Below are 21,521 nucleotides of genomic sequence, written 5' to 3' on the forward strand. Positions count from 1 at the left end.
TTGATTCAAAGTCACTGAATTTGGTGGCTTCAATCATCGAATCTATGAATGTGCCAAGAAGGTCCCTCCTTTTAGGGAACATATAATCTGCATGCTGGGGAGGCCTGCATCACCTAAATGATACAGATAATTAGACTTTCAGGTTAGAAAAGTAAGAGATCTCTGGGCATGGTGGTCCCAAGGAGGACAGTAGGAATAATTATAGCAAAACTGGTTTGTGTACATCAGAACTGGAACTTGGCTCTTCTCCCTCATTCACGGTTGGTTTTGGTTCCTCTTCTTGTTGTTCCTGCTGTTTTGCTTTCCTGGAATATCTTTTCTCCTACTCTCTACCTATCCCAAATCCAACACATCCTCTGAAGCCCACTTCAATAAATTTAGAGTCACGTTTATTCCAATCTTCATCCATCCTTACTTCCTTTGAACTCTAACAGTACTTAGAGTCTGAGCCATTTATTGGTTCATGATTATACCAAGCATTATAATCTGTTTTTAAGAAAGATTAATCTTTTCTCCTTAGTTCAACTCTAAGTTCTTTTTTGGCAGATGCCAAATTTTAAAACACCTGTTACCCACATCTCCCAGCAGTTAGCATTTGCCCCCGGGTATACCATGTATGCCGTGGAACCCTGCCCGTAGGCTGCTCTTGGTGACTGAAAGTCTTGGTTGGGGTTGTGGAAGAAGACTGGATCCTTGGTAGGCCTGAGGGATATGCCCCAGACTCGCACATGCAGGGTAAGAAACACATGCTCTGAGAAGTTTTTGTCCTGAGGCTTCCTTGCCTTTCTTAGTTGTGGGTGTTAAGGCAGATGGAGGGTTCAGAAGAGCAAAGTGAAGAAAAAATTAATTTACTGAGAATGAAAGTCAGTCCGCAGTTCCACTCCCATTTTGACAAATGTGCAGGAAAGAAGAAGGATGGAAAGGGGGCAGGGAGGGAGGAGGGAAGGAAGGAAGGGGAAGGAAATAAAAGGAAATGAGCCTGGTGGTGGGGCGAGGGGAGGGAACGCATAAGACTCAGTCTTCAAATACAACCAGCAATTTCATAATGCGGTAATTTTTAATATTAAAAGTAAATTGTAAATGTATCTTTATAAACAATATGCATAAAATAGATCTATTATTCTAAAACCTTTTCTTTTTTAAAATGCTTTTTCACAGTAAATTTTTTAGGTGTCAGATTTTCCCTCAAAATAATAGTGCAACTGGAAGAAGGAAAACGTGGTCAGTGAATTTGGACTTCTCTGCTAATACAAGTCCTTGTAAATTTCTTGTAGGAGCGGGTGGAGACTCATGTCTGTCTCTGTTTTCTTTATTACTTGCAATAGCTGCACATGTTCTGTTACAATCTGTCTGAGGTCTGTCATTTTCTGCAGCAGCTTGGCAAAGAGCTGGGAGGACTCCGGGTGGTTTAGCTTGAGCTGGAGCTCCAAGGCTTGCAGCAGGTTGTCTTGTATGTCCTCAATGGGCTTCACATTCAGCAAACCTGGGCGGTCTGGGGGAGCAGAAGAACAAGAGGTTCCGTTACAGCATTCTCTGGCCCCACATCTGAGGCATATTCAGCGAAACTACTCCCCTGTCTTTTTGTTGGCTTGTTTTGCTCTGGTTCTAAAATAAGGTGGTGAGGGAGGTTAAGTAGACAGTGGAGCAGGAGGATGGACTGAAACCAAGACTATTAGAGCTCTTTCCAGGGGCATCGCTTCCCGGCTGGGGCTAAATCTGTCTGATCAGTTGACATAACATGATGGTGGCGTAATCCTCCCCCCAGACTGAGGACTCTTATGCCAGTATGTTTCTACTCACTCAGAAATCTCATTTTCAACTTCTGCTCGTTCCTGATGAGTCTGTTTTCTAACCTCCACTTACTTTCTCACCACAGCTTTAGATATGCTTTTGAAACCAGCTTTGCCTTGGGGCGCCCAGGTGGCAGTTGGGTGACTGACTTCAGCTCAGGTCATGACCTCATGGTCTGTGGGTTCGAGCCCTGTGTCAGGCTCTGTGCTGACACCTCAGAGCCTGGAGCCTGCTCCAGATTCTGTGTCTCCCTCTCTCTCTTCTCCTCCCCACCTTGTGTTCTATCAAAAATAAATAAACATTAAAAAATTTTTTTAAAAGCTTTGCCTTTTCCCCTTAATATAGCATGTATGTATGTATGTGTATATATACATATACATATATCCTTATATAGCATATATATTTTTTAATGTCTATTTATTTTTGAAAGAGAAAGAGAAAGTGTGAGTGGGAGAGGTGTGTGGAGAGACAGAGAGAGAGAGAGAGATAGAGAATCCCAAGTAGGCTCTGTGCTGTCAGCGAAGAGCCTGATGCAGGGCTTGAAATCACACACTGTGAGATCATGACCTGAGCTGAAATCACAAGCAGGATGCTCAACCAACTGAGCCAGCCAGGCGCCCCAGCATATACATTTTCAGTGAGACATAGTTTTTAAATACTGGTATAGTTTGGAAGGATAGAGCTCCAGATTTTAATAGAGCTTTCTTCTGAGTAGTGAGGTAATTCTCACTTTCTTCTTTATACTTTCCGTATTTGAATTTTTAAACAATGAACTTAAATTACTTTTAAACTTTTCATGTTTTTCTTCATGTGGATCTTGTTAGATGAATCCTTAAACACAGTATCCTTTACTTATTTAGCTTACTTCTTTGCTTAATAGTATTCTATGCTTCTTTTTCATTATTTTTTCTAATATATCCCTGCTGGTGCTTAGAAAAAAATTATTGACTTCAGTACACTGAATATATTCCAATTTCCTAAACTCTTATCAATTCAAATAGTTTTTATCACGGATTTGTTTTTCTATTTTGGATAGACAATTACATCCACAAATAATGGTAGTTTCATTTATTTCTTCTTTTCCAGTGTTTATACTTCTCATTTCTTTTTCTTGCCATAGTGTATTGGATAATATCTCTAACATGGTATTAAATAACAGTAGTGGTAGGAGGTGGTAGGAGGTATTCTTGTTTTATTCCTAACCATGAAGAAAATGATTCTTAATGGCTTACCACAACTATGAAGTTTACTGTAGATTATGGTGGATACATTTTACTCCTGGCTTTCTAAGAGTTACACAGTTTTTAATTTTTTTAAGTCAGGAATGTTGTTGCATTTCATCAAATGCTTTAAACTTTTTCTCTCTAAAGAGATGACCATATGGTTTTATCTTACTCTAGTATAGTACATTATATTCATAGATTTCCCTATACTTTTGTATTTGCTCCTATTTTGAGTTTTAAAATTTGTGACAGAAATGTCTTTTTTGTGCCATCCTTTGTCTGTTTGGTAATAAATGTTAACCAGCCTTATAGACTGAGTTGATAAATTTTCCTTCTGTTTCTATGTAGTAATGATCTGTTCCTTGATGGCTTCTTGGAATTCATTGGCAGAACTCTCTGAGCCCGATGGTAAATCTCTGGCTACCTTTAATTTTTCTTCTGTAGCATTTAATCTTCCTAGTGAAAAGCTTAGTCGAGATTTAGTAAAGACCTTTTACTCTTTATAAAAGTAAAATTTTTGTAATTCATATTGAAATAGAGTTGTAATGACATTCTCTCAGAATCTGAAATCTCCTATCATTTTTATTTATAATTGAATGCTTTTTATTTTGTATATTCTGTCATTTAAAAATCTGATTTGCTAAAGGCTTATCTTTTTTTTCTTTTTGGAGAAATACAGCTTTTGGTTTTATTAACTTTTTAAAAATTCTATTTTGTTTTCAATTTAACTAATTCATTCTTTTAACTTTCTTTAGGTTTATTTTTTTTCTCTTTTCCTGGCTTCTTGAGTTGAATGCTTAATTCATTTAGTTTTAGTATTTCTTGTTTTCTGATAGATGCATTTAAAACTCTAAAGTTTCCTGAGTGTCACTTTGGTTTTACCCCATAGGCTTTGGTAAACAGTACTCATGTAGCTCTCTCCCAAATAATATGTCTTACTATTTTGATTTCATTTTTAATCTAAGAGTTATACAGAAGTGTGTTTTAAAATTTCCAAGTGGAAAGTTTTGGTGTTTGTCTTGTTTTCTAACTTCTAAGTTTATTTTCTAATTTCTAAGTTTGTTGCATTGTGGTTATCATGTAAGGTTTTCTCCGTCAAGCTCACCAGAGAGGTGCAGGATTCTTGTACATCATTTAGGACACTCACCTGACACCTTGTATTGATTCCAAATTTTTGTTCTTGAAGGCTTTTCACCTTAGCTTGTCTTCCCTTCCCTGTAAACTACGGCACTGTATAAGAGCTTTTACTTACCTTTTACTACCCTTCATCCTCTAACCTCACTTTCTGGAACCATCCTTCTGTTCTGGCCATATTAAGGTATTACCATACTAAGTCCCTCAAACATCCTATTTTCTGTCATGACTGTGCTGAGGCAGATTCTGTTCCTCCCTCCTGAAATGGTCTTCCTTTCCCTTCACCCATCTTACTGACTTCAACCTATTCCTCAAAATATGAGCCCATGTCTCCTATGTCCTGGGAGCCCTCCTTGACATTATCCCTTCCTCTCCCCTGTTCTCCCAACCCCCTTTCTCTAGACCTGTTGCACCTTATAAACACTTCGATCTCTATCCTATGAGGAGATTACATTTATTGAATGGTTATCATTTTCCAAAGAATGTGCTAAGGGCTTTCTACACAATATATCATTTGGTCGTCACAATAACTCCATGAGGTCAGTGTTTTATGAAGGGAAAAATGAAGATTGAGAGAGAGAGGTGTTAAAATTTGCCCCAAATCTGCCACCTCCTAGTAAATGGCAGAGCTGATATTTGAATCTAAGTCTGTTTAATTTCAAATGCTGTATTATTAGCATATTGTACTTATAAATTGTATTGTAAGTACTGATTTCCTTCTTTATCTCTCCTTTGAGGTCATGAGGTATCAGAGGGCAAACACTATGCCTTGATCATCTCTGAGCCTCCGGTGGAAACACAGGAAGCACTGAGTTGGCTGAGCTAATGAGCGAGAAGGTTGTTCTGGCTGAGTCCTGGATTGAAAAGTACAATTCTCCTGGTTGGTGAACAAGCCTAAAGACAGGATCGCTACACAATGAAGAAGTCTCCTGTAAACTGTGTTTTTCTGTGTCTAATAAACTCTAGTAACCTCTATCCACTGAGGTGAGGCACAGGAGAGAAATGTTAGACGGCCTCATGGTGAGGTTTTCAGAACTCTGAACATTCTCTTACATTAAGTTTCTTTTCATTCTTTTTTTTTTTTTTTTCCATTTTTAATTACAGAAGGAAACTTTGGATCGATTCTTTCTTCTAACATCTCTAACATATCCCATTGACTGGAATAAGTATACTTTTTCTCTCTTGGCATTTAAATTTGGAACCATCAGCAAAAATCACAGGTTCTGAGGCTGAAACAAGTGATGCTGTCCTGGCTTGGATAATCGCGCCCCTCGAGGGCCTGTGCCTTTTCTCATAGTTGCCATGCAGTAATGAAAACCCTGATGCCTCAGCCTCTGACATGTCCTGGACCAGTGCCTTTGGTTTCATGACTGCTGATTCTCTCCCTGACAAATGTTCCAGATTTCAACTGCCAGGGGCTATGCAAATGAATTTGCATCTCAAGTGGCAGCATTCTGTGTGAAGGCAGGTGTTGAATGTGGCTCCTCCACCAGCTGGGACCCCACACCCTTGTGTAGAACCTCAGCTCACTGGGACACTGGCTCCTTACAGCCCTTTCTCCTTCTTCCTTCCTCGTGGGCAGCATCAGTCAAAACTTCTGCAGAACAGATTACATTAACCTAGTAGGCTTCATTTATCATGACAGCTCAAACAACCAAACCCTAAAACGCAGCTGATCAGGCTTGCTGGAAACACTTGGCTTCAGTGCAGTACAATGGAACTGGCTCCTTGAGGAGTGGAGAAGGGTCTGGTTTGAATTTTCAAACCCTTCTTTGGCAAGTTATTTTTTTATTATGTGACAGATGAAGTTTGGCTGAAGGGCTGAAATTCTGTGGCCACTGATTTATATTTTCTCCAGTGACAAGTTAGATCACTTACAGATCTGTCCCACTGTCCCCTTTACTGAGCCTCAGTCAAGGCAAAACAGACTGCAGTCAAGTGTAAAAAGTACTACACTCTGACCAGCTCTGTGACCCAGAGCAAGCTGTTCAAGTTCAGGGGGCCCCAATTTTCTCCTCTGTAAATACATAATTCACATAATTAACCTGGGGAAAATACACTCAAAATTTAATTAGAAAAGTATATTTACAGGCTTACATTTTAAATTTAAAACACTTGGCTTCTTTAAAAAACAACAACAACAAAAAAAAACCTAAAAAGCATCCTTTGGTCTTAAAGCAATCCCTAGAATCAAAGGCAAAAGGGATCTGTCAGGCTTGCTCCCCACCTTCTACCCTGTAATCAGCTACAAGGCCTCCCCTCTTCTCTCTCCCTCTTTCTCCTTCCTTTCACTTTCCTTCCACACGCACTCAAACCCTTGCTGAACTAAGCTAGGCAATCTGTCTAAGCATCCAGAGCCATCCTGGGTCCCTACCCTTTCCTCTCCACTCCTCAGTGGCTCAGTGCCTGCTAAGACCCTGTTTTTAGGAGCCCCGTCTGAGATCTCTCTACACCTTGCTGAGGGTCAGAGTTGAGGTCTGGGATTGGATCAGGGTCAAGGGACCTCATTCACTGGCCTAGGCTGTCTAGAAGGCCCTTATGGGAAAGTGAGTGTTGATTCTCATACTCCAGGACACAACCTTCTAGGAAGCTGGAGTCAATTACTGGTGGTTCCTTACTCCCAGGCTGCAAAGAATTGGGAAAGCAACCTTTCTGGTCCCCACTCACACAATGCTGGAACTGATTAGCGAGGGCTGCTGATTATGAGCAAACCTATTAAACTCCCATCATATCCAGATCTGGCTCTGTTATGTGGAGAGCTATCTGAAGAAGATTTCAATTCTCTTGACTCTCCTGGGATCTGCCCACCTGGGCCAGGCATTTCCTGAACACAGATTTTCTCAGAAGGTGTCTTAGGGAAGCAGAGGGCTCCAATGGAGTATTCAGGAGGAGAGGGAGAAAAACCAAGTAGGTGGTTTTGTCTCTATTCTAAGAGCTGCTATTAAAGCTATGGTCTTTTGGCTTTCTGAAATAGAGTAATCTGAAAAGGACTGTATCCAGCGGATTCAGAAAAAAAAGAAGTCTGATAGCTGGGTAGTTGTAAACTGATCCACGGACAATGAAAGACCTTAGTTCAGGTGCCCGGTGAAAACCAAAGGGGAGGTAGGACTTCCTTTTACACTTCCTCTCCAATGTCCTTTATTCCATTCTTCCAAAGTTCACAGATGAGCTAAAAAGAGCAGTGGATTTGGAAACTGAAGACTTGACTTGAGTCCTGTATCACTTCCACTTAGTTTCTGTATGATTCTGGACAGGTCCTCTAATATTTCTGGGTTTTGGCTTAATTTTTTTTAGAACGGTGCTGTTTCTTTCATAAGGTTCCGGTGAGAATGAGCTACATACTGGGGCTTTGTAAGATACTATTATTCTCTCGGTTTGTGCAAATAAAGGCAGTTTCTATAGGGATGGGGTCAGGAGTATAAGCTGGTTGGGCTGGCATTTACACAGTTGGGAAATGGAAGATTTCTGAACTGCTCCTGGTAAGAGCACAAATTCAGGGGCACTAGAAGATAATTCCTGATGCAGACCCATGTTTGAGGGGTTTGGGCAGATTCTCATTCTTGTAGTTGAATGCATATAAGCAAGACAGTCTAAGAGCAATAATAAAACAAGGAAGCCATTGGTGCCTCAATTTACTTGTTCCTTGAAGTGATGGTGTTAGGGATTCTGCAACACTTTTCTGATCTATCGGAATCATGGTGAGCATTAGGCAAAACTGTGAATTCAGCCAACTTTACCTTTGGTAAACTATGGTATGGCCTGTAACAATTCCCTCCCACATTCCTACCCTTGGGGGGAAAAATATTGTAAGGAAGTTTCACATGTATGCTTCTTTTCATATTTAATTTTCAATTGGAGCTTGATGGAGTGCAGTGATTCTCAACTTTGGTTACACACTGAAATCATGTGGAAAGATTAAAAACCCACCAACTAACACCTGGATCCCATCTCTAGAGATTCTTATTTTCTTGGCCTGGGGTATGACCTTGAGCTTTTAAAAGCTCCCTGGTGATTCTGATGCACAGGCAAGAGTAAGCACTCCTGCCTTAATGAGAAGCAGTTGAAATCCTAGCCTTAAAACTTACTTACTGGGTAACGTTGAGCAAGTTTCTTAACCTTTCTGTGCCCCAGTTTCCTCACTTAAAAAATGGAGACATAAAGGGGCACCTGGGTGGCTCAGTTGGCTAAGCGTCTGACTTGGGCGCAGGTCATGATCTCACGATCTGTGAGTTTGAGGCCCGCGTCGGGCTCTGTGCTGACAGCTCAGAGCCTGGAGCCTGCTTCAGATTCTGTGTTTCCCTCTGTCTCTGCCCCTCCCCCACTCGTGCTCTGTCTTTCTCTCTCTCAAAAATAAATAAACATTTAAAAAAAATGGAGACATAAGAGTAGTCCAACTCATAGATGGAAAGCTCTTAGTGCAGTGCCTGACACATAGTAAGGTAGCTATTTCTAATAGTATAATGTCACTTTCCTCTTTTTCCTTCCTACCTTTCTTCTCTCATTTCTCTGATTTTCCTGGGTACTCTATATTTCCTGTTCTTTCCCCCTCAATTGCTCCCTTCTTCTCAGCCATCTCTCCATTCCCTCTTCCAGATGTTATTCCCCTTTCCACTCCTGGAGCTGCACCTTGCTGGAGATTTGGTATTAGGAATCCTAGCAGGGCAAGCCTAAATTAATCAGAAGGCTGCACCTTGGATGACTTTAGCAGCAAGGCAGTTGATGATGGCTGTCTGGGCACGGGCACAACAGAACTAGCAGATATTGTAAACGTGTTATCAAACAGATAAAGATCTTCTGTAACGAGCACATTCTGCCATGAAGGCACATGTAGCCAGCAGAGTCCTTTATTCTGGAGTGGGTTAACACTCTAACATTTTTCTGATTAATGCTTTCTCTATGTCCAAATGACAACCACTCCTCACAACAATAACACATATGATGTGGCCAAGATGGTGAAAGGGGATAACCACCATGATGAAACCAAGCCAGGCATATTTTCTTTTATCTGGCCATTGAGTAGCCATTCCACACCAACTTCCCTCATCTTAAACACTTACCTACTCAAAAGCCACCTCTCCAACTATGGCAGTAAACACAAAGGTACCTAATAACAGGTGGGTAGCACTTTCTTCTTTGCTGTCCTCAAAGCTCTTTGCATTGCTCAATGGTACCTCCATGGAGTGAAATGAGCTTGGGCTCAGTTTTATTTCCAGGTCTTTCAGAATGGAAATTTTACTTGAGATTTCCATCCTGCCCTTGGGAAGTCCTTGCTTTCCTGTCTTCCTTCACCCTGGAGTTAGGGTTCCCTGTTCTAGTCATTCAAGGTTGCTCAAATGAAGCTCAGCCACACGGTTTGCTCCCCTTCTCTGTGTCAGAGCCAGGAGAGCAGTGTGTTCTTCCTTTGAGCCGAGGGATATAGATAAATTTCTGCTCCTTCTATGTCCAACACTGGATCAGGACTGGAAATGGGGGGTGGGTGGGAGGTAGAGGAAGAAGGCTGGACAGGAAAAGATGAAGGAGAGTGATTTCTTCTTTCTCATCAAGTCGGACACACTCCTGTTCCAAATCCAACCACTCTTCCTTGCTTCCTCAACCTCTAGAAATGCCAATAACCGAACATAAAAGTTCTCTGCAACACTCCATGTCTTCCTTTCCAATGTTTTTGAGAAGAGCCTGTGATCTCAAAACATAGGTGTGATCTCTAACTAACCTCAAAAATGACCTCTCAACATCTAATGGCCCAAAACTTTATCAGAACTTTGGGAGTGTGGAAACTCATCACTCTCCTGCTGCTATTCTCTGTCTCTTTGAGGGGCAAGGGGGCTTAGAGTTCTCCCCTTAGCTTGTCAGGCCACTCCCCCTTCCTCCAGTGTCTCTTTCCCTTGGGGTTTTGTTCTCAATCCACAACTAATCCCCTTAAAGTGATAGCTGATACAAGGGATTAGCTGATAGCTCCCTGGGGGCATTTATATTGTGATAAGGGATTTAAGAATGACTGTTGGTGGAACTGCAAGCAATACGACTGGCAGGATTGCTGTGGAGCTACTTCAAATTCTATCATGGGGGGGGGGGGGGGGAGGAGGGAAAATAAGCATTTACTGTGTGCTTACCATGTCCCAGGCATTGTGCCAGAGCCTTCACGTAATGTTATTTCATTTACTTAGGGTACTGATAAGGAAATTAGGGCCCAGGGAGGTAAATAATCGAGTGAAATCATACATCTAGTAAGTGGTGGAGGAGGGGGTGGGGTTTGAACTCAGGGCTGTCTAAGTGAGTCCAATGTTTTCCAATGCCCCATCCTGTGTCTTCTGGCTTTCTTATTTGTGAAGCTGGCAAGACCCTTGAAAGGTGCTTTCCCTGGGAGTGCATGATTCCTTCACAACCTGTGCTGGCCTCTGTGTGATAAGTGACTTGAACTAGTCCTCAAGTTTCATTCTTCTTCACTTGCAGATGATCAGTCTGAATGTCTTGGTGAATTGTGCCAGTCTGGAAGGCTGCCTGGGGTCACCCAGAGTTTAAACACACATTGTGAGAACCCAAAATGATAAAGTGCTCCAAAAAGCAGCCCACTGACTGACTGACTGAACCTTTTCCAAGACTGCTGGTGCGGTGACAGGAATGACTCAGCAGTTTGGCTTTCAATCCCATGTCTGTCACTGAGGTCAAACACAATCGTGTGCTCACTTACTAAGATGATTCCAGCCTACCAGGCCCAGGGTGAGGAAGAGATGGTATTTCTGAGCATCACAGAGAAAGATGCTTCTATGGCCTACAATCAACAGAAGCCTGTGTGTGTGTGTGTGTGTGTGTGTGTGTGTGTGCGCGCGCGCGCGCGCGCGCGCTCATGTGTACTCATGTATTTTTTTTAAGTTTTTCAGATGATTCTAATAGGGTTCATCTTCTCCCTGTCTCCCCATCCCCCTGCCAGCTCTTTGTTTTTTAGAATTTGCATGCCAGTTGAGAACTCATAGATATACCTCATTTCTGTCCAAACCAAGTCTACAAAGGTTATGAAAAGAGTGGTCTAATGGGACATTTCCTAATTGAGTCACTATTCAGAGCCATCCTGGTCATCTCACAAGGGTCTCCCACTGGTCATGGCAGCACTGTGGGAAGAGCAGAAGAGATGAACGCCACACACTAGGTAGACACAGTGTAGGTGCCCATTAAACATTTTTCAGTTAAAAATGAATGCTATTGGGGCACCTGGGTGGCTCAGTCGGTTGAGCGTCCGACTTCGGCTCAGGTCATGATCTCGCGGTCCGTGAGTTCGAGCCCCACGTTGGGCTCTGTGCTGACAGCTCAGAGCCTGGAGCCTGTTTCAGATTCTGTGTCTCCCTCTCTCTCTGACCCTCCCCCGTTCATGCTCTGTCTCTCTCTGTCTCAAAAATAAATAAACGTTAAAAAAAAAAAAAAGAATGCTATTACTTTCTGACACCATCATGGCCCAGATGAGAGATCTGAACCACATAATAACATTCTTCAACTGTCCTACTGAGGGCTTAGAAACATGAGAAATCATATGTCCTTGTTTATTCTCAATATCATGAGAAAGAAGTTAGAAAAACAACTTTTACCACTTAGGCAGCAGCCTGAGTCTTGTACAAAAAACTGTATGGATAAAATAGCTGGATATTTAATTGGCATAGGAGGGTAAGTCTTAAACTATTTTGGGTTGTCTCCTCCCAGTTAACTAAGGATGATGCTAACAGACAAAGAAGATGTGGGGGCCACTGGGCCCTGCAGAATCAGAGGTCTCGGGGTTTCCTCAAGAAAAGTGGAGGCCAGGGGCGCCTGGGTGGCGCAGTCGGTTAAGCGTCCGACTTCAGCCAGGTCACGATCTCGCGGTCCGTGAGTTCGAGCCCCGCGTCGGGCTCTGGGCTGATGGCTCGGAGCCTGGAGCCTGTTTCCGATTCTGTGTCTCCCTCTCTCTCTGCCCCTCCCCCATTCACGCTCTGTCTCTCTCTGTCCCAAAAATAAAATAAAAAAAACGTTGAAAAAAAAAAAAAAAAAAATAAAAAAAAAAAGAAAAGTGGAGGCCCACTCAGGCACCTGTACTCTGTCTTCTGTTTACAGAAGTGCTATACTGTTCATTCTAACTTACAGAAATAGCTCTGCAGAAAATGGAAAGATTACAAATGAGCTGGAAATAGCCTCAAGGTTTTGAGGGGCAGTTAGGGATGGGGAAGAGAAATGAAACATTCAAACTCAAGAGTCCTCAAACCCTGTGTCTATGAACTGGCATGAAGTGTTTGCAGCTACAGCTGAATGAATGTTCATTTGATTGTTTCTGACTGACAAGATGAAATTAAGTTACTGGATGATATTTTAACAATTCAAAATTTCTCTCATAAATTTTTTCTGCAACACTTAGCTGTTAAAACCTGGCTGGTAGGATGGTACCTGATTAAGAACAAATGTATTCACTCTGTTACTTAAAGCTTATTGCCAATTTTTGTGGTGAGTGCTATATCCAGTGCCATTGTTTCCAAGGGCCATGCTACCTGTACAAGTTTAAGAACATAGTACCAGTCTTCAGTGTTATACTGGGCCCAGTTCCTTCCCACAGCATTTTCAAACTTAGGGTTTAATTTTGTTAGGTTAAAAGGGTGTCTCAAGGGCTTTGGATATTATTAAGTAATATCTGGACTAAAACATGAAAACTCTTGATTGAAATATTTAGAGGCAAAATGAAATGGGCAGTTTTTGATAACTGCACCAAACTCCCAGATCAAGGTAATTAACTGGGATGCTTCCACATCCCAATACACAGAAGGGTATCAGTTTTAAGGTCAGAGAGACCTAGGTCTGAACCTTGGCCTCACCACTTAGTGGCTCTGTGACCTTGGGCAAGTTGCTTAATCTCTCTAAACTTGTTTTCACCATTTGTAAAATGGGGATAATAACAGACTTTGCAGAGCTGCAGGAAAGGTTAAACAAGGATTACTGCATGTGCGTAAAGTGCTCAATATATACTGGCACGCGGTGAAGTATTCAATAAATGGTAGCTGCTATTACTATTATTATTATTATTGTTATTTGACTATTATGCATTCAACATGCACCCAGTAAGTATATATTCTGAACTAGATGCTGTCCTTTGATTCTAATTCCAACAAATTAAAAAAATATATGTATATATATACACACACATATATAGTCATGACTAAGGGTAAGAAACAGAAGCCTCAGGTTACTGACCTGATAGAACTAAGACTCACTCAATTGTCTCAGAATATCTACTCTTCCTTGATCTGCAGATGTACAGCCATGAGAACAATTCCCCTTTCTTGTACCCTGTTCTCCCTGCCCCCTGCCCTCTCAACAGCAGAAACACATAGCAACACTCCAAGAACAGTTGGAGTCCAAAGTTGCCTCACTGAGAAAGAACATGGCTGGGATTGCTGGAAGAGGAAGGAGCTGCTATAGAGGTGGTTTGCGTAACTAAGCCAGACTCAAGAGGGTAAATGAGGAGGCTGATGATTTACCATCTGTGGCCACTGTATCAATATTTACAGCCTCTCTGTCATTAGGATGACGGTGGCAATTTGCCTCAAAAAATATATTGTAAAACCCATTGAATTTCCTCCCCCGTCCTGGAAGTTGGGGAAGAACTGTAATGGATTCCAAACTGTTCTGAATTAACAAAAAGAGCTTTTTCCTGTTGCAGAGTTCCAGCTGGAACCTTCCTATGCTTTTCTTCACTGAACAGCAAATGCTCAAGGGGGCAAAGTGTCCAATGGAGTGTCCTGGAGCTTGACAGCTTTACTGAGCTTTATACTTGGCTGTGGTTGCTGGGCAGTTTTGGGAGTTTGCTAGCATGGCTGGCATGAAGCTGTGGCGCCAGTTGCAAACATGCCCCTTGCTGGAGGCAGTTTTATTACTCTTGACACCACCCATCCTAGAGGGAGCAAGGGAAGCTGTTACTTATCACGACTACTGAGGAAGCATGACTTCTAAATTATGGGCCCATACCTTACAGAGTATTGTGTAGACAGCACAGGTTGCAGCCACCGACACAAGTGTAAGAAGGGTGACCAGGATCCACTAGCCAGGTGGAAGGGGACAGGGTGTGTGGCAGAGAGAGCACTCTGAGGTGACAGGACACCTGGGTTTCAGCCCTAGTTCCACGGCTCACTAGTTTCTCGATCTCAGACAAATTACTTAAGTCTACGAGCCTTGCTTTTCCTTCTATGAAATGAGAATAAAAATACACAAAAATTCTCAGGATCTAATAAGAGAACGTATATGAAATGCTGTTGAAAACGTATGAAGTGCTGTCCTTTGTCTGATTCTACAGTGTTGTCCTTTTTAGTCCCATTTTTTTCTTGCCTTGAGCTCAGAGGAGAAAGAGAGAGAGGAGAAAAACTTGAGAAGAACTAGGTCATCTTTCTCAACTAGCTTGGTTTGACAGCTGAGTAGACAGCCAAAGATGCTAAGCACCAGGCCAATCTAACTACCAAATCTAAAAGTATCAGCAGTTTCTATGGTTGAAGTTGAATGACAGTGATCTTACTATAGCAACTCCAGTTTCCTCAGCAAATACTTAGTTGGGTCAAATCAGATACTTTCACCCCCCAAAAAAATCCTCTTTGTTCTTCTGGGGACCCTTTGCCCTTAATCTCCCTAATTCCCTACCACTTCACTCTTACATGATGCCCATCTCCCCATACTCCCTTCAGTCTAGGGTCATGATGCCTTCACCAGAATGAAACTCTTCTGTGATTTTAAGGCTAGCTCAGAATGAGGTCAATGGGACCCCTGCCAAAGAAGCTCTTCTTTCTGAAGCAATCCATAGACTTCAATGTAAACTACAGAGGAGAAAATGATCACTCTTGTCAAGATTATGTAGGATCACAAATCTGTTTACTGGATCAAAGCCTCTTGCTTATATGAATGTTCTTCTTTTCTGGAAAACCCAGGATGGGAAAAAAAAATAACTGAGAAATTACATGTTGTACTCTAATAAACCACAATCTGAGATACTGATCTCACTATACTACAGATAACTGGGATTCTGATCTTACTGGAGTCCAGTCTCTGGACTGGAAAGGCTTTGAGCAGTTCTTTCTCTGACCTATACCCAATCGGCTTCTCTGAGTAAAGAAGAGAATCAAATTCCTGTGTGTTGAGCAAACATGGGGTCCAGTTTATTCATTCTTATCTACTGCCTGTAGGTAGACTTCATCTACAAAAGCAAACTTTGGTCAGGGAAGGATTTGCCTTTTGTGATATGGAAACCAGTCAATGGTTAATTCTATTTTTAAAAGGAAGTCTAAAATTATTCACAGGGTTTTCTTCTCATTATAACCACAGGTATAAGATTTTAATCTATGGCTGGCAGCTACCTTCAGATTTCTTTCATTGTTGTCAGGATCCAATAAGATCTGGATATTGGATACTGTTAAAGTAGTCTGTAGAAGACCAAAAGTAATTCATTTTTACAGCATCTATATTTAAATTGTACCATTTAAAATTTTCATAATTAAAAGCCAAAGCCTGTAGTATCTATTAAACTGAATCAAGGTATTCAGTTATTTTTTTTAACCAATTAATGAAAAATTTAAAGCCTAACAAATCACTTTTTTTTAAAAAATAATCTAGCTTTTAAATAATCCGTGAGTTGGGGCGCCTGGGTGGCGCAGTCGGTTAAGCGTCCGACTTCAGCCAGGTCACGATCTCACGGTCCGTGAGTTTGAGCCCCGCGTCAGGCTCTGGGCTGATGGCTCGGAGCCTGGAGCCTGTTTCCGATTCTGTGTCTCCCTCTCTCTCTGCCCCTCCCCCGTTCATACTCTGTCTCTCTCTGTCCCAAAAATAAATAAAAAACGTTGAAAAAAAAAAAACTTTAAATAATCCGTGAGTTATGGGCAGTAATAGAATCTTTTTCTAGATGAAAACACCCTATTCTTTCACATGCCTGTAAAACAATACTGCTCAGGTTCAAAAGTTCAGAATTATCATGACTGTTTCTTGTCTATCCTTCCCCGGCTAGAAATTAATCATGTTGAATGGCTTATTTCAAATGCCTCCGTTAGTGTATGTCTATGGTGGGAATACAAACTGGTATAAATGTTGTGGAGAACAATCTGGCAGTGATGTGACAAAAAGACTTAAAAATATTTATGGCCAGGGTGCCTGGGTGGCTCAGTTGGTTAAGCGTCCAACTTCGGCTCAGGTCATGATTTCATGGTTTGTGGGTTTGAGCCCCACATCGGGCTCTGGGCTGACAGCTCAGAGCCTGGAGTCTGCTTCAGATTCTGTGTCTCCCTCTCTCTCTGCCCCATCTCCATTCATGCTCTGCTTCTCTCTGTCTTTAATGTAAATAAAATATTAAAAAATATATATTCATGGCCATCTACCCTGCAATTCCACTTCTGGTAATTTACAATGAGAAAATAATTTGGGGGGATGCCTAGGTGGCTCAGTCAGTTAAATATCTGACTCTTAATTTTGGCTCAGGTCATGATCTCATGGTTTGTGAGATGGAACCCTGCACTGGGCTCTGAGCTGGGCATGGAGCCTACTTGGCATTCTCTCTCTCTCTCTCTCTCTCTCTCTCTCTCTCTGTCCCTCCCCTGCTCATAAAGGAGCATGCATGCTCTCTCTCTCTCTCTCTCAGAAGAAATAAACTTAAAAAAAAAAAAAGAAAGGAATTTGGAATTTGGACAGAAATTTACATATAAGAATGGTCACTAAAACACAAATTTAGAACACATATTCAATAGTTTTCTATATTCTTCTTTATAGGTTTTGTAATAAATTATAAGTAACCATAAATAGATAATTTAGCATGTAATGGTCCTTTATAAAATGGAATATTTCCTAGTCATTAGAATGGTAGTATGTGTGTATGTGTGTGCGTGTGTGTGTGTGTGTGTGTGTATACATACATATACATATACACATACACATATACATATATATGGTACCACATGCATAGATACTTTCTAGGAGGAGAAACGGGGCTTTGTTAATCTTATTTTATTCTGAGGACAAAGACTTTTACTTTTCACTCATACCTTTCTGTACTCTTTCAATTATGAAATGACCATGTATTACTTTTATTTTCAAAAGTTAATAAAATATATTAACAAAGAGTATGTAACAACATGATTGGGGAAATGATTAAGTGAATAAAAGGAATAAAACATGGTATATATAGTATGCTTAGGAAAAATCTCAGAAATATATAAAATATTAATAAATCTAGTTTTCACTAAAAGTAAAATGTGCCTCAAAATATTAGCTAAGCAATATCAACTTGTTTTTCTCAACTGGGTTTTCAAAATTTAAGCTTTTTCTCCTAATGAACCTCAAATAAATTAGAATCTCATTCTTCTTTGCTGAATTAGTCATGGATCCGGGGAGGATCAAGGGTTGATCTGTTTAAATAGATTCAGTGAAGATATTAAAACATCTGGATGGTAGTTTTTGTTACATTAAATATAATCCCAAAATGTCACTTTTAAATGTGTTACAACTTGACACTGTACTGCAGGCTCCAGAGTTAACCTGCGCTGTATGTGTTATCTATTTGCACCCAAGTCATGTAAAGGGCAGTATTACTGTAGACTCTGGAGCCAGACTGCCAGAGTTCATAATTCTGGCTCCATCTTGTGTTAGCTGGGTAACTCTGGGCAAGTGATTGAACCTTTCAGTGCTCTGGTTTCCTCATTTGCAAAATGGTACTTACCTCACTGGGTTGGGAGAATTAAGTGAATGTGTATTAAGCACTTAGAATACTGCCTTGGACACAGTAGGTACTTAATAAGTGTTTGCTATTATTATTATTATTAACACATGATGCACCTAATTTCAGAAGCACTCTGCTCCCAAGTAATTGGACAACAAAGGATGACAGGAGGCACAGTGTTCTTAACAATACCTTGGACAGTTATACGCAGCTTTCATCTATAGGACAACCAAACCCCCCTCCCTCCCACCACGTCAGCTTTTGCCAGATGATATTTTGTAGAGTACATACAAAAAGCTCACCTGAGGTCCATTTCAGTAACGAAAACTCATTGCTTTTAAGCAATTGTTTATAAACAAATTTTATAAAGAGAAACGACAGTAAAACTTTCTTCTACTTAAGCTGGAAATGTGTGGAGAAGCCAATGAAAGTAGCATTTAGTATAAAATCTGGCTTTTGGAGTTGGTTAGTTAGATCATGTACTTACAAGGACAAAATTACAATGAACTGCTAAATAACTCAATTTATTTCTCTGTGTGCTCTTTGGTTCAGGTTGTATTCTTAATCACAACTAACCATCTCACAAAGGAACTTTCAGGGAAGCCATCAGAGAAGATTTCTGGAAATCAGGTAGATTTCCTGAGAGAGTGGGTAGAAGTCAGTAGATAAATATTCCTTGATTCCTGATATTAGGAATGCAATTCAAAGTAGTATCTTCCTGATGGTAGGGCAGAAACAAAATCTGCCCCAAACCAGTTAGTTGTGCTTTCTCTATGCCAAGTGAGCACTCACTTAAGCAAAGTTGTACATGTCATTACTTAAATGAAATGAAGAATATATTGGACTTCTGGAGAGAAGGGAAGGGAAGGGAAGGGAAGGGAAGGGAAGGGAAGGGAAGGGAAGGGCATTTGTTTTCCATGTTTGGATTGGACTTGAAAAAATATTATGAAGGAAAAAAAAAAGCCTGGGTTGCTGACAGCCTTTAAACTGCAAAGTTGTGATATTCTTTCCTGGTATTTTACCTGTGTAGTGATGCTCTCATGGCATTAGATCATTGGCATTTTCTGTAGCAAAATGCAGTAAGTACAGAGGAAAGGATGAATGCTAAGGGAAGTCAAAATTCTTTCAGCCATCCCACCACAATCCCACCCCCTTTCACAGAAGATAAGAAGATGAATCTTACCTCCACTGAGAATAATGACGGCTATAAATATTGCCAAGTCGCTGTCATCTAATTCCAGTGCATTGAACTTCACAGCAAACTCAAACTTGGGCTCCATAAAGTCACCAAAGGGTTTTCTCAGGCTCTTTAGAAACTCCCTTGTCATGAATCCTTGGCCCTCTGATATGAGAACCCCATCTTTATTCATCAAGGAGGCCAGCATCGTGTAAATGATCTCATGGACACCATATTTTAGGAGAGTTACTTGGTCATTCAAGTCAAGGTTTACAAAACCAGGGATACTTTTGGCATACTCTGTGATCTCCTGCACAGCTTCCACTGAGCGGAACTGACACCCCTGAAAGATGCGAATGGCCACTTCTTTGCTCTGCTCTTGCAAGGGGGTGATGTGTTTGAACTTGATTTTATCTTCTCCCATCATTAAGGAATTCATGTCATAGATAACAAATGGCTGCAAAAAAAGGGAGAAAACGTAGTTGAGTTGGAGATTTCTAATTTAGGGTGAACAACCTTACCAGTTTCTTTATACACATTTGCTTTGTTAACTAGAATCTTTAAGGTCAAAAATAGTTTATGAGAAAATACTCTTAACTCTTGATTATTCCTCCTAATTGTCTTCCGGATCCAAACATATTTTACCAAGCTTGGTCTTCTTTTCTTTCAGCTTATACTGCAACAGTTTACCTATGACTGGCTAAGAGTTCCAATTTTGTTGTTTGGAGAGTCTTTGTTGCTGACTTTTAAAATCATACAAAATGCGTTGTTTATTTTGGCTTTCAACAGAATGTGTTTTTAACCTTCTTTCAATAAAAAACAAATCATTTTGGCAACTCAGGGTTGAATACATCCACTTGAACATAAAGTAATCTTGCAGTTTTAGATTAAATCTACTCAGATCTCAAATGAAACACAGTGTGCATGTAAAATATACTTATAACTAAAAAGAAATCAGTCTGAAAGCAGATGAGAAATACCAAGCCAAGAAAATGTCTATTTCTTTTCTTAATGCTCTGGAAGCAATCTGTTTTAGAAACAGCCAGATGTTTAAAGCCTGTGGGTAAGCGCTGCATAAAGTGGCAAAATTAAAAAAGGGTTTTGAACTTATTTTTCAAAATATCTGTCCTTAAAGGTCAAATAATCAATAAAACACATGGATCAGTTTATTCAAGTTTGCAATAGGCTGCCTTCAAAAGCAAGTTGTTAGTCATTAAGTGATCTTTCTCTTTCATTTTTCTTGTATAGAACTGACCAAAGGGTTGTGGTCATTGTGAAATCCTCCGGCTACTCTGATTGAGAAGGGGCAGCATTTTACATACATTGGAAATACTGAACTATAGAAGTTAAGCCCCAGTCCCATTCAAATAAGCGTATACTTGAAAACACTGGAAGAAGAGTTGAGGGTATTTGGCTTATAGCTTGGATTCTGTGGTTAACTATGTGACTTTAGGAAAGTACTTTATCTTTCCTAGGCTCAAATTTCCCAACTGAGGGGGATGGATTAAGCTGGATATTTCCATTTCTTCTCTTGAAGATATTCTAGTTGCATTTCTCAGAAGCTGTGTGTGTGGTGTATATGTGGATTTGTGTGAGCGTGCATGTATATGCATGCACACTGAACATGACATTTCTCTTAAGCAGAGATGCTCAGAATTCCCTCCTGATGGGCAAGAGGAAGCAACAGAATGAGTGGCAGAAGGAGCCACCTTTAAGACCCACTGGTTTGGAGATTGTTAATCTCTACACAAGTCTTTGATTTTCACCATTAAGTCTATTCTACATTGAAGGAAATAACACTAAGGATTCTTAGATGTTGAGTAGATTTGCAAACTTGCATATTATTTCAACACCATTCACTGGAGTTATTCCAGAAATTCTTACTTTTCTAACCAAAAACTTCACTTCAATTGTATTGTTTATCCAACCCCAAAGGAGGGCAGATGTGTGGACTCAAGAATAGGTTTGCTTGTTGGCTTTAATTCTTCAACTAAATTAGGAGCAAATAATGCTTACTATGTTTTTGGACACTCTGCTTGTATTTTTTTTTCTTTTTTTCTATTTCAGGATTGATATTAATGAGAAAGGGGGAAAAAAAAGAGCAGATAATCAGTCACATCAGTTAAAATGTGCTGAGTTCCCCCAGAATGTCAGATTCTAATCATGAGAAAGACTTGTTTTTATAGAACCTAGTGGTTTCTGTCCTCTAGGAGTTTTGTAGCATATTATAAACTTATGTTAATGAAATACTGGTTTTCGTTACTGCCATGGGAATCTGATGGTATGGATACTTGAAAAGTCTACCTGTATATATAGAAGTACAAAATAACATGAATGTAAATCATCCCCTCTTCACATTGGAAAGACTGTACCCAGAACTGCCCACTGCAACTTCTGGATGAGCTTCTGCTCAACCATTTGGCTTCTTGGCACAGAATGTATGCATGAAATTCTTCCACCTCCATGTAAGCAATTTATCTGGAACTATGCCCTGATAAATCAC

At 40.5% G+C, this 21,521-nt stretch overlaps 1 protein-coding gene across 5 annotated transcripts in view; it reads right to left on the bottom strand.

The window, feature by feature from the left end:
* Positions 1-1,038: 1,038 nt before the first annotated feature.
* PPARG (peroxisome proliferator activated receptor gamma) overlaps positions 1,039-21,521 on the bottom strand; it is a 136,808-nt gene continuing 116,325 nt past the window's right edge. For all 5 annotated transcript variants that reach the window (XM_058725963.1, XM_058725966.1, XM_058725964.1 and 2 more), the window contains 2 exons: positions 19,025-19,475; positions 1,039-1,492 (listed from right to left, as the gene is read on the bottom strand). In XM_058725963.1, coding sequence (XP_058581946.1) covers positions 1,245-1,492; positions 19,025-19,475 — 699 coding nt within the window. In that variant the 3' untranslated portion in view covers positions 1,039-1,244. The remainder of the gene's footprint in view (positions 1,493-19,024; positions 19,476-21,521) is intronic.

This window comes from Neofelis nebulosa, chromosome 4 (genome assembly GCF_028018385.1).
Source record: "Neofelis nebulosa isolate mNeoNeb1 chromosome 4, mNeoNeb1.pri, whole genome shotgun sequence".
NCBI lineage: Eukaryota > Metazoa > Chordata > Mammalia > Carnivora > Felidae > Neofelis > Neofelis nebulosa.